The 11,704-nt window shown below is 53.3% G+C and overlaps 1 protein-coding gene across 1 annotated transcript; it reads right to left on the bottom strand.

Moving 5' to 3' along the window:
• Positions 1-387: 387 nt before the first annotated feature.
• On the bottom strand, positions 388-10,015 carry wfdc1 (WAP four-disulfide core domain 1). Its single transcript, XM_079743733.1, has 6 exons — positions 9,416-10,015; positions 3,651-3,846; positions 2,818-2,901; positions 1,887-2,027; positions 1,548-1,598; positions 388-1,460 (listed from the first exon to the last, which is right to left on the bottom strand). Exons 1-6 carry the CDS (start codon positions 9,509-9,511, stop codon positions 1,402-1,404), a joined length of 627 nt encoding a protein of 208 aa, XP_079599859.1. The 5' UTR covers positions 9,512-10,015; the 3' UTR covers positions 388-1,401.
• Positions 10,016-11,704: the final 1,689 nt, after the last annotated feature.

Below are 11,704 nucleotides of genomic sequence, written 5' to 3'. Positions count from 1 at the left end.
GATGTCCGGACTTACAACCTGCTCCTGAATCAGAAGAATCAGATCTGAATCCAACTCCCCATGGCTTTGTCTGATAATGAATATAACTCATAACAGGATAATCAGGTCCTACACATGGATATATATATATATATATATATATATATATATATATATATATATATATATCGCATTACGGTTATGAATTCAAAATACCATTCAAACGGATGAGGCGCCTGACATATGTTATTCTTGGTCGTGGTGTGATGGTGCCCCTACTCCACCCTGAGCCCTCTGGTTGGAGGAGCTATGTCCTGACGGAGAGGGGAGGGTGGAGATCCTGTTGAAGTCAATGAATAAACTGTGACTGTTTCCTGCGTATGATGAGTTTTATTTCTGATAGCACCATTGGTCAGCCTCGACCCGTCAGCTCTCTCTCCACAGAGCAGCTCATTGTCCGCTCTGAGGCTGGAGGCCGACACAGCACCCCTGGCTTCGTCACAGGGGAACAGAAATGACTTTCTTACATGTCGTTGGTTATAGCTTCATTGTGTCAGCGTCAGTATCCAGTCAGAAACACTCCTATTCCTCGGGATATAACTAGGGTTTCTATTTATATTGGATCGTGGATATGACTTGATTAAAATGATCGTTCGATCAGGAGATGTATTTGGTTAAAATGTAAATGTGGACCCAGAATTATCACCCCAGCTTTGAAATTTAGCAATATTTGAAAAAACATTAATCCAGAAAAATAAATGTAATCATCTCGTTTAAATTTAGCTGTGAGTTGAAGAGGAAAGGAGGGGAGAGGAGAGAGGAGAGGAGGGAGAGGAGAAGAGGATGAAGAGACAAGAGGAGAGGGGAAGAGAGAAGAGAACAGGAGAGGAGGAGAGGAGGAGAGAGGAGAGAGGAGAGGAGAGAGTAGAAGAGTAGGAGACCAAAAGAGGAGGAAAGATGTCAAGAATAGATCTATTTCTGAGACCAGATGAGGTCAGAACATTTCTGGACTGACCTCCATGTCCTCGCTGTCCATGACCTTGCCACCAGGTATTTAAAGTCCTGCTTATGGTTCTTTGGTCAGAAAATATTCACATTGCGAACAATAAAATGTGAGGGGCTCCGCATGCGACGAGTGGCCGTCGGGGTCCATGGAGCAGGCGAACCGGAGGGGGGCGGGGGGCGAAGGGGCTGGGGAATGAGTGGGGGGGACCAGGGTCCTGTGGCATCCAGGGTGGTCCCCAGACAGAGACAAGAGGACTGGGTCTGCCGGGTCCAGGGGGGTCCAGGGGTTTCAGGGGTTCCAGGGTGGTCCTGGGGGGTCCTCGGGGTCCAGGGTGGTCCAGGGTGGGCCTGGGTGGTCCAGGGTGGTCCAGGGGGTCCCCAGACGGAGACAGGAGGGCTGGGTCTGTGGGGGGCTCTTCAGCCCAGGTTCCTGTGGTGGGGCTTCTCGTAGCCTACTGCGTTGTTGGTGTCACTTCCTGCCAGAAAGAGAGACAGCTCTTTACTCTCTCCAGGTCAGGAGAGGATCCTGGGACAGGATGAGGGGGGTTCAGTACCTCACCTACCGTAGTAATCCTTGTAGTCCTTGAAGTATTTGTGTCTCAGGTTTCGTCCGTCTGCAATAAAGAAGACGGTCGTTAAGGTCAGACCAACGCAGACACGGACCAGGTCCTGTGGCCTCACACAGACCCCCTGGCGGACCCCTAGGACAGGGTTTACAGCTCTGGGGACCCCTAGGGCAGGGTCTCCAGCTCTGGGGACCCCTAGGACAGGGTCTACAAGCGGACCCCTAGGACAGGTCTCCAGCTCTGGGGACCCCTAGGACAGGGTCTCCAGCTCTGGGGACCCCTAGGACAGGTCTCCAGCTCTGGGGACCCCTAGGACAGGTCTCCAGGCGGTCCTACCTGAGTTCCCTCGCTGCCTGATGCACTGGCCCCGGTTGGGGACGCCGGCCACTGGGTTCCCGGGGCTGATGATGTGGCACTCGTACCCCGTGGGGCAGTGGAGCGGCTCGTCCCCGTCCTCCGTGGTGCTGCACGCCTCGGCTGGGGGCGGAGGAGAGCTACGTCACCACACTGGTCTCCCTCACACAGGAGAGCTACGTCACCATACTGGTCTCCTCACACAGGAGAGCTACGTCACCACACTGGTCTCCCTCACACAGGAGAGCTACGTCACCATACTGGTTTCCTCACACAGGAGAGCTACGTCACCACACTGGTCTCCCTCACACAGGAGAGCTACGTCACCACACTGGTCTCCCTCACACAGGAGAGCTACGTCACCACACTGGTCTCCCTCACACATGAGAGCTACGTCACCACACTGGCCTCCCTCATACAGGAGAGCTACGTCACCACACTGGCCTCACTCATACAGGAGAGCTACGTCACCACACCGGTCTCCTCACACAGGAGAGCTACGTCACCACATTGGTCTCCTCATACAGTGTTGAGCTATGAAACTAGCATGCTGAGCTAACCAGCTACCATTATGGGCTTACTCATTAGCTTGCTGAGCTAACCAGCGAATATATTGAGCTAACCAGCGAATATATTGAGCTAACCAGTCAGAATGCTGAGGTAACCTGTTAGCATGCTGAGCTAACCTGTCAGCATGCTGAGATAACCTGCTGTCATGCTGCGGTAAGCTGTCAGCATGCTGAGCTAACCTGTCAGCATGCTGAGCTAACCTGCTGTCATGCTGCGGTAAGCTGTCAGCATGCTGAGGTAACCTGTCAGCATGCTAAGCTAACCTGTCAGCATGCTGAGCTAACCTGCTAGCAGGCCAATGCTTCAGGCCGGTGTGACGATGTGTCTGGTGAGTGATGCTCACCCTGCAGTGCCTCCTCTGGCCCGTCCAGCAGCCAGCCGTTTCCCCCCAGCCACCGCGGCTTGGGCTGCACCAGCCAGTCTAGAACTGACACATACAAAAACACAGACACACACACACACACACACACACACACACACACACACACACACACACACACACACACACACACACACACACACACACACACACACACACACACACACAACACACACACACACACACACACACACACAAAAGTGAAAACAAGGTGTAAGGGGAGTATAAGGGCTTGTTAAGATCCCGGGACAGGGCAGGAGGATTTATCCTTCCTGCCCAGGAGAGGCTCTGTGGCCAGGTATCCCCAGACCTCCACCCCAGACCTCCAGGTACCCCAAGACCTCCACCCTCAGACCCCCACCCCAGACCTCCACCCCAGACCTCCAGGTACCCCAGACCTCCACCCTCAGACCTCCACCCCAGACCTCCACCCCAGACCTCCAGGTACCACAGACCTCCACCCTCAGACCCCCACCCCAGACTTTCACCCCAGACCTCCAGGTACCCAAGACCTCCACCCTCAGACCTCCACCCCAGACCCCCACCCTAGACCTCCACCCCAGACCTCCAGGTACCCCAGACCTCCACCCTCAGACCTCCACCCCATACCTCCACCTCAGACCTCCACCCCAGACCTCCACCTCAGACCTCCAGGTACCCCAAGACCTCCACCCCAGACCTCCACCCCAGACCTCCAGCCAGACCTCCAGGTACCCAAGACCTCCACCCCAAACCTCCACCCTCAGACCTCCACCCCAGACCTCCACCCCAGACCTCCACCTCAGACCTCCACCCACCTGGCGGCGGCTGGACGGACTCCAGGCAGGCGTAGATGCAGCCGTTGTAGCAGCATCGTTTGTGGCGCTCGCACTCTGAGTCGGAGCGGCAGCCCGGGGCCTCACAGGCCCTCTCCGGGAGCCTCTGTGGCGGCGGCGGGCAGCGGTCGTTCTTCTGGTGGCCCGCAGGGAGGGCCTGGTTGGGGTACTCGTAGTCCTGAGGGTTAGAGCCTCTCTTTAATACACGCAGTCTCTCAGAGTATAACGTTCATGCGTTGATCTATACCCACTCACTCATACTCTCATTACACTCTAGTAGCGCTGCCTTCTGGCCAGCAGGTGGCAGCAGCGGGTAACCAGCGGAGCGCTGCATGTCTGGCTCCGTCTGACTGAGACTCACGTGATCCGGGAACAAACACTCCAACACGGGCGTGGAGGGGAAGGGAAAGGAGCCAAAGTACCCTGGACTAAGCAGCTACACATGTGCGCGCGTACACACACACACACACACACACACACACACACACACACACACACACACACACACACACACACACACACACACACACACACACACACACACACACACACACACACACACACACACACACACACACACACACACACACCTCTGCATAGCTGTGAACAGGAATGTTACCATGGAAACGACCGCCCGGAGGTTTATATTCATGTCCTTCCAAGAACAACGCTCAGACTGGAAGGAGCCGCTTTAGTTATACTAACTATCGATTATGTTCAACCATCTAATAGTCAAAGGCACTTAAAATAATATAATTAATAGTTAACAAGAGCAAAGAAGAGCTAAATATCACAACTATAGAACTTTCTGGTTTTACCAAAACCAACGCAGAGAGAGAGAAGAGAGAGAGAGAGAGCATTTATACAAAACAAGTGAGGGAGAGCTAATGAAAGATGATGAATCGGCCACAATTTGTCTACCCTGCTAATTAGTTAACAAGCTTGCGTGGGCTGATTAAAGGGTGCTGATTGGGTGGGAGGTCGGTCGGCTTGCTCCCAGATCAAGTGGAAAAACAAAAGCAGCACACTGGGTGGGTCTGCTTGTTGGCTGTTCTACTGGCCGCCTGCCCTGCTGGCTGCCTGCTCTGATGGCTGGCCTCCCTGCTGGCCGCCTGCCCTGCTGTCTGCCTGCTCTACTGGCTGGCTGGCTGCCCTGCTGCCTGCTCTGCTGGCTGGCTGCCTGCCCTTCTGCCTGCTCCGCTGGCTGGCTGCTCTGCTGGCTGGCTGCTAGGCTAAAGCCTGTGGTTCTAAATGAGAGAACGCTAGCAAGCATCCTAAGACCCATAGTGACGGGCAAGGCTGAGCAACTGAATGTATGAATGAACTCTCTGAGCTCTCCTGTGATTGGCTGAACAAAACTCCTTTCTTCCTTATCTCATTTCCGTAGCATCCTGTTCCTCAAAATCCCAAAGTCTGTTGGTCAGGCAGGCCCTTCCTGTTTCGTTGGGGGTTAGTTTGTGTGTGTATGTGACTGTGAGAGTGTGTTCTTGGTGTGTGTACTGCTAAAGTCTCCAGTCTGTCTGGTTCCTTCGTTCTTCATTCATTATTTCATCTCCCTGCCACGGACAAACACACACGCACGCACGCACGCACGCACGCACGCACAGACAGACAGACAGACAGACAGACAGGCAGGCAGGCAGGCAGGCAGGCAGGCAGGCAGGCAGGCAGGCAGACAGACAGGCAGGCAGGCTCCAGCGGCTTGCTGAAGCTGCCCTGCCTGATGCAACTCTGCTGTGTGCTCACGCTTATTAGCGTTAGCAAAACAATTTACAAAAGCATCTGCCTAGCGGCCAATGGGAGACCCTAGTGTAGCCTGGCATATCACTGCTTGCACTGCTTTCCCATAGTGCATCTGTGAAGCACTGGCGTCAGCATGAGGCCACTTTCCAACACGGGACACTCTGCAAGGTCAGAGGTCAACAGACACATTAGAATGTGGTTCTATCAAGCACTCATTATATAAAATAATCATGTTAATAAAGTGCTTTAAAATGAACAATAACAACAACTACTACATATATTGGGTCTCGATATGTGTGTGTGCGTGTGTATGTGTGTGTGTGTGTGTGTGTGTGTGTGTGTGTGTGTGTGTGTGTGTGTGTGTGTGTGTGTGTGCGTGTGTGTGTGTGGATGTGTGTGTGTGTGTGTGTGTACGGTAAACCCTTGCCAGATCACATCATGTGACCAGGAGGATTAGTCAGGTTCCGTGAGGCTTAGGACGGTAAGCCTGCACAAACACACACACACACACACACACAATGCCGTACACACGCACACACACAAACACACACACACGTACACACACACCCGCACACCCACAAACACACACATGCACACGCACACATGCACACATACGCGCATACACACACACCACACACACACATGTTTTCTGACTGAGTTAGTTTGCTGACTGCAGAGCAACTGTTTGTCGGCTGGTTTATGGGCCCCCTCAGTCTAAATGTTGGTTAAAGTACTCTCTTCCTGGCAGGTGGAGGATGTTATTCTGCAGTGAGAGAGGCGGTGTAGAGGGTGGAACTCTGAGAGAGGTGGTGTAGAGGGTGGAGCTCTGAGCAGGTGGTGTAGAGGGTGGAGCTCTGAGAGAGGCAGTAGAGGGTGGAGCTCTGAGAGAGGCGGTGTAGAGGGTGGAGCTCTGAGAGAGGTGGTGTAGAGGGTGGAGCTCTGAGAGAGGCGGTGTAGAGGGTGGAGCTCTGAGCAGGCGGTGTAGAGGGTGGAGCTCCGAGCAGGCGGTGTAGAGGGTGGAGCTATAAGCAGGCCGTGTAGAGGGTGGAGCTCTGAGCAGGCGGTGTAGAGGGTGGAGCTCTTAGAGAGGCGGTGTAGAGGGTGGAGCTCTGAGCAGGCGGGGTAGAGGGTGGAGCTCTGAGAGAGGCGGTGTAGAGGGTGGAGCTCTGAGAGAGGCGGTGTAGAGGGTGGAGCTCTGAGAGAGGCGGTGTAGAGGGTGTAGCTCTGAGCAGGCGGTGTAGAGGGTGGAGCTCTGAGCAGGCGGTGTAGAGGGTGTAGCACTGAGAGAGGCGGTGTAAGGGTGGAGCTATAAGCAGGCGGTGTAAGGGTGGAGCTCTGAGCAGGCGGTGTAGAGGGTGTAGCTCTGAGAGAGGCGGTGTAGAGGGTGGAGCTCTGCGAGAGGCGGTGTAGAGGGTGGAGCTCTGAGAGAGGCGGTGTAGAGGGTGGAGCTCTGAGCAGGCGTGTTTACGCAGAGTGGAGCCCCGTCCAAACGCCTAAACAAACTCTCTGTGTCGGCCGGAGGGGCCAGCATGCACCCTGTGAACCAGCACCGCCGCGGCCAATCAGAACCATCTGGGTAATTCACCTGACAACCCCCCCTCCCCCGGACTCCCGAGGGAGGGGGGGGGACATGAGGGAGAGAGAGAGAGAGAGAGAGAGGAGGCACGAAAGGAGACAATGAGAGGCAAATGAGGAACATTAAATCCTATCATTTGAGCTTCTCATGGCACTAAACTTATTGTTATTGGACTCCGTCATCAGCTCAACAAACGTCCTGATTGGCCGACTGTTCCTGGCATTTGAGTCCCGGCTGCGAAGAGCTGTCCTTCTCAGAGCTTCAAACGGGGATCAACTGATTTAACATTACCTCCCAGTAGACAGGAGGAGGAGGTGGAGGAGGTGGAGGTGGAGGAGGTGGAGGAGGTGATAGAGGAGGAGGTGGAGGAGGAATTGCAGGAGGAGGAGCAGGTAGAGGAGGAGGAGGAGGATTCTGAGGTATGGGAGGAGGTGGACGAGGAGGTAAAGGAGGAGGAGGTGAAGGAGGAGGAGGAGGAGGAGGAGGTAGAAGAGGAGGAGGTAGAGGAGGAGTTGGAGGAGGAGGTAGAGGAGGAGGTAGAGGAGGAGGTGGAGGAGGAGCAGGTGGAGGTGGACAAGGAGGACCAAGTAGAGGAGAAGGTGGAGGTAGAGGAGTAGGCGGAGGTAGAGGAGGAGGAGGTGGTCGAGGAGGAGGTAGAGGAGGAGTCTGAGGTATGGGAGGAGCCGGATGAGCAGGTGAAGGAGGAGGAGGTGGAGGAGGAGAAGGAGGAGGTGGAGAAGGTAGAGGAGGAGGTGGAGGAGGTAGAGGAGGAGGTGGAGGAGGAGCAGATGGAGTCGGACGAGGAGGACCAAATAGAGGAGAAGGTGGATGTAGAGGAGGAGGTGGAGGTAGAGGAGTAGGTGGAGGTAGAGGAGTAAGAGGATGAGAGGAGGAGCAGGAGAAGGCTCAGCCCTCACCCCGACATGTGTGGACGCGTCCTTCAGGGCTGTGGCTGACAGCCCCACCAGGTGTGTCTGTGTGGGGACACACCTGTCCTTTGATGGACCTATCACAAGGAGCTTTGATTTGTGGCCTAGCGCCCTGGGAGGAGCACATACCATCCTCTGAGGAGACAGCGTCCTCTGTCATCTCTTCACCCCTATGTCTGGATTCCTGTCTCTTCCTGTTTGTCTCTACATCTCCAGCTCTATATCTATCAGCATCTGTATCTGTCCATTTCTCCATCTATCTCATGATCACTGACCAACAGCAGTCATGTCGCCTCCTCCCCCTGCTCCTAGGTCCCTGGCCTCAGCTACTAACCAACACATTGCTCCAGGTGACCTCTCACCCCAGTCTAGTCCAACTGCAAATGGAACCCAGAGAGGTCCAAGGTCAAGACCTCCAGGTCAGACAGAGAAAGTGAGGGAGCTGATTCGGTCTGAAATATGTCTCCAACCCCCTGATTCTTATTCCACTATACTACTCTAGTATGCTATTCAAGCAACTTCTAGCGCATTTGATGTGGAACGGCAGAATTCCCTGTATATAACATATTCATATAAAGGCAAATGATGCATTATATATCCCAGGGTATATTCTCTTTATATTCCCGGTATATTCCGGGTATACTCCAGGTATATCCTGGTATGCTTCGGGTATACTGCCGGTATTTTCCCGTATACTCCCAGTATACTCCTGGTATATTCCTGTGTATCCTCTAGGTATATTCCGGGTATACTCTGGGTATAATCCAGGGATATTCTTTATATATTCTCTGTATATTACCGGTACACTCTGGGCATATTCCCAGTATATTCTTGGTATATTCCCGGTATACTCCAGGTATGATCCCAGTATATTCCTTGTATACTCCGGGTATACTCCGGGTACATTCCCGGTATACTCCGGATATATTCCTGCTATACTCCGGATACATTCCCGGATATTCCCGGTATCGCAGGGTATACTCCGAGTATACTCCTGGTATATTCCCGGTAGACTCCTGGTATTTTCCCAGTATCTCAGGGTAGGTAGGAGGTTCTGGGAGAGCCCTGGGTCAGCCCTGCTCCTCTAACCCGGCACAGAGGTGTGGGATGGGGGTAAGAGCCCTGAGTCTCTCAGGGTCAACCAGGACGCTAACACAGCTAGCCTTGTCCCACTACTCTGACCCCCCCCCAGAAGAGGAGACAACAGACCATGGAGAGAGACAGCTGGCACCACAGACTGGTGGAGAGTTGGGCGGACAGGGAGACAGGTAGAGAGATGGATAGATACGGTACAGATGTTCTAGTGGTTAGAGTGGTTCAAGAATTTGAGCTCTACACTGACTTCTGCCTCAAGAAATACGAGGGTCAGCTGGACGGCTCAGTAGTTAGGAGACAGGTAGAGGGACAGTTGTCTAGGGAGAGACACATGTTTACCTTGTAAGGAGGGTCGGGACAGAGCGACATGTAGAGAGAGACCACAGACTTAAAGGCCAGCCTACCTTCTGGTGGAGACCTCTCTTCACAAGCCTCCTGGCAGCCCGGCTCTCAGGGGCCAGAACCAGGAGAAACAGCAGCAGAGCGAGAGGGGCCGCCATGGAGCCCGGACCTCTCCTCTCTCAAACCCTGCTCCTCTCCTGGTCTCTCCTGGTCTCTGCTGGTCTCTATCGGCTGCTCGTCTAAGTAATCCAATCCACAAGCGTTTCCTAACTCGACCGTCTCTCTGGGCAGCAGATGTCCTCTGGCCAGTCTCCAGAGACAGAAGAGGAGAGGAGGAGAGGAGGAGAGGAGAAAGGAGAGAAGAGAAAGGAGAGGAGAGAGGAGGAGAGAGAAGAGGAGGAGAAAGGATAGGGGAGAGAGGAGGAGAGAGGAGAGGAGGAGAGGAGGGGGAGTCTGATGCTCAAGCAAGGCAAGAGATTACACAAGATCTCTCTCCCGTTCCCGGTCGTCCTGTAGCCAGTAACACAGGGGACGTGGTCGTCCTGTAGTCCAGTAACACAGGGGACGTGGTCTTCCTGTAGTCCAGTAACACAGGGGACGTGGTCTTCCTGTAGTCCAGTAACACAGGGGACGTGGTCTTCCTGTAGTCCAGTAACACAGGGGACGTGGTCTTCCTGTAGTCCAGTAACACAGGGGACGTGGTCGTCCTGTAGTCCAGTAACACAGGGGACGTGGTCTTCCTGTAGTCCTGTAACACAGGGGACGTGGTCTTCCTGTAGTCCAGTAACACAGGGGACGTGGTCGTCCTGTAGTCCAGTAACACAGGGGACGTGGTCTTCCTGTAGTCCAGTAACACAGGGGACGTGGCCGTCCTGTAGTCAAGTTCCAAGGCAGAAGGGAGGGAGAGGGAGAGAGGGAGCAGAGCAGGGGAATGGCACAAAGGGAATGAATGAAATCAGTGTATCAGAGTAGGGAGGAGAAGGAGGAGAAACAGGATCTGAACCCTATTAGGAGGAGCAGCAGGGGTCCGGGGCAGATGGGTGGAAGAGTGGGGCAGGGGTTAGCGGGTGTAGGCTGGGGATAGCTGTAAACAGAGCAGAAGAGAGGGAAAGGGGACAGAAACTGTCCTGCTGAGAGGGAGAGGTAGAAGAAACCTGCAGGCAACAAGCACATGTCAAGGGAGAGGGAGAGAGAGAGGGAGAGAGAGAGAGAGGGAGAGAGGGAGGGAGAGGGAGGGAGGGAGGGAGAGGGAGGGAGGGAGAGAGGGGGAGAGGAGTCGAGGGAGGGAGAGGGAGGGAGGGAGAGAGGGAGAGAGAGGGAGGAGTAACAAGGGGAGGGGAAAGAATTGGAGTCAGGGATTTGAAGACGGAAGTGTGTTTATGTTCCTCCCCATTTTTAACCCCTCCTGTTCACTAGGGGCACATGTGCTCATCACGTTCCTATGTGTGTGTGTGTGTGTGTGTGTGTGTGTGTGTGTGTGTGTGTGTGTGTGTGTGTGTGTGTGTATGTGTGTGCAAGATGCGTGCAAGCGTGTGTGCATGCGGTTACAGTTATGGTTAGCAGAGGGGAACAATACATGTTCTTTATTATATAGTATAGTATAAGCTAATGTTTGTGTGTGTGGTTTGTGTTTGTATATATGTGTGTGTCAGTGATTCTGTGTGTTAGTGTGTGTGTGAGTGTGTGAGAGTGTGTTTGAGTCAGTTTGTGTGTTTTAGTGTGTGTGTGAGAGAGAGAGAGAGAGAGAGAGAGAGAGAGTGTGTGTGTGTGTGTGTGTGTGTGTGTGTGTGTGTGTGTGTGTGTGTGTGTGTGTGTGTGTGTGTGTGTGTGTGTGTGTGTGTGTGTGTGTGTGTGTGTGTGTGTGTGTGTGTGTGTGTGTGTGTCTAAGTGTGAGTGTGAGTGCCTGTATGTATCTCCCTCTTCTTTCTCACAATCCACTGTAACTAGGGGCCCCTAGAGGCCCCACATTCACCTACACAATACACAGACAAAGAGAGAGAGACTTTAGACTGACCTATTTAGTACATCTCGATAGCACTTTGTTTTGTATTTTAGCTTACATTTCCTTATTTTACTTTGCATTTTTGTAGGCTCTCCTTAAATCAAATCTTTAGACAGCCTGTCATCGTTTCTCTCGCTGCCAATAAAGAATAAAGGATAAGAGATTCCACCACAAACCCTTGTTTGATAGAGCGCTAATCATCGGCAGATGGCTTTAAGTCTTCTCCTAAGAGAGAGAGAGAGAAGAGAGAGAGAGAGAGAGGAGAGAGATAGAAAGAGAGAGAACATCAGTCAATGAACCAAAGGTTGAACCCAGTTAAGATTGAGTTAAGGTTTAACCAAGTTAAGAT

This window comes from Pollachius pollachius, assembly GCF_949987615.1.
Source record: "Pollachius pollachius genome assembly, chromosome: 9".
In the NCBI taxonomy this organism is placed as follows: domain Eukaryota; kingdom Metazoa; phylum Chordata; class Actinopteri; order Gadiformes; family Gadidae; genus Pollachius; species Pollachius pollachius.
This window is presented reverse-complemented; position numbering and strand designations above follow the sequence as displayed.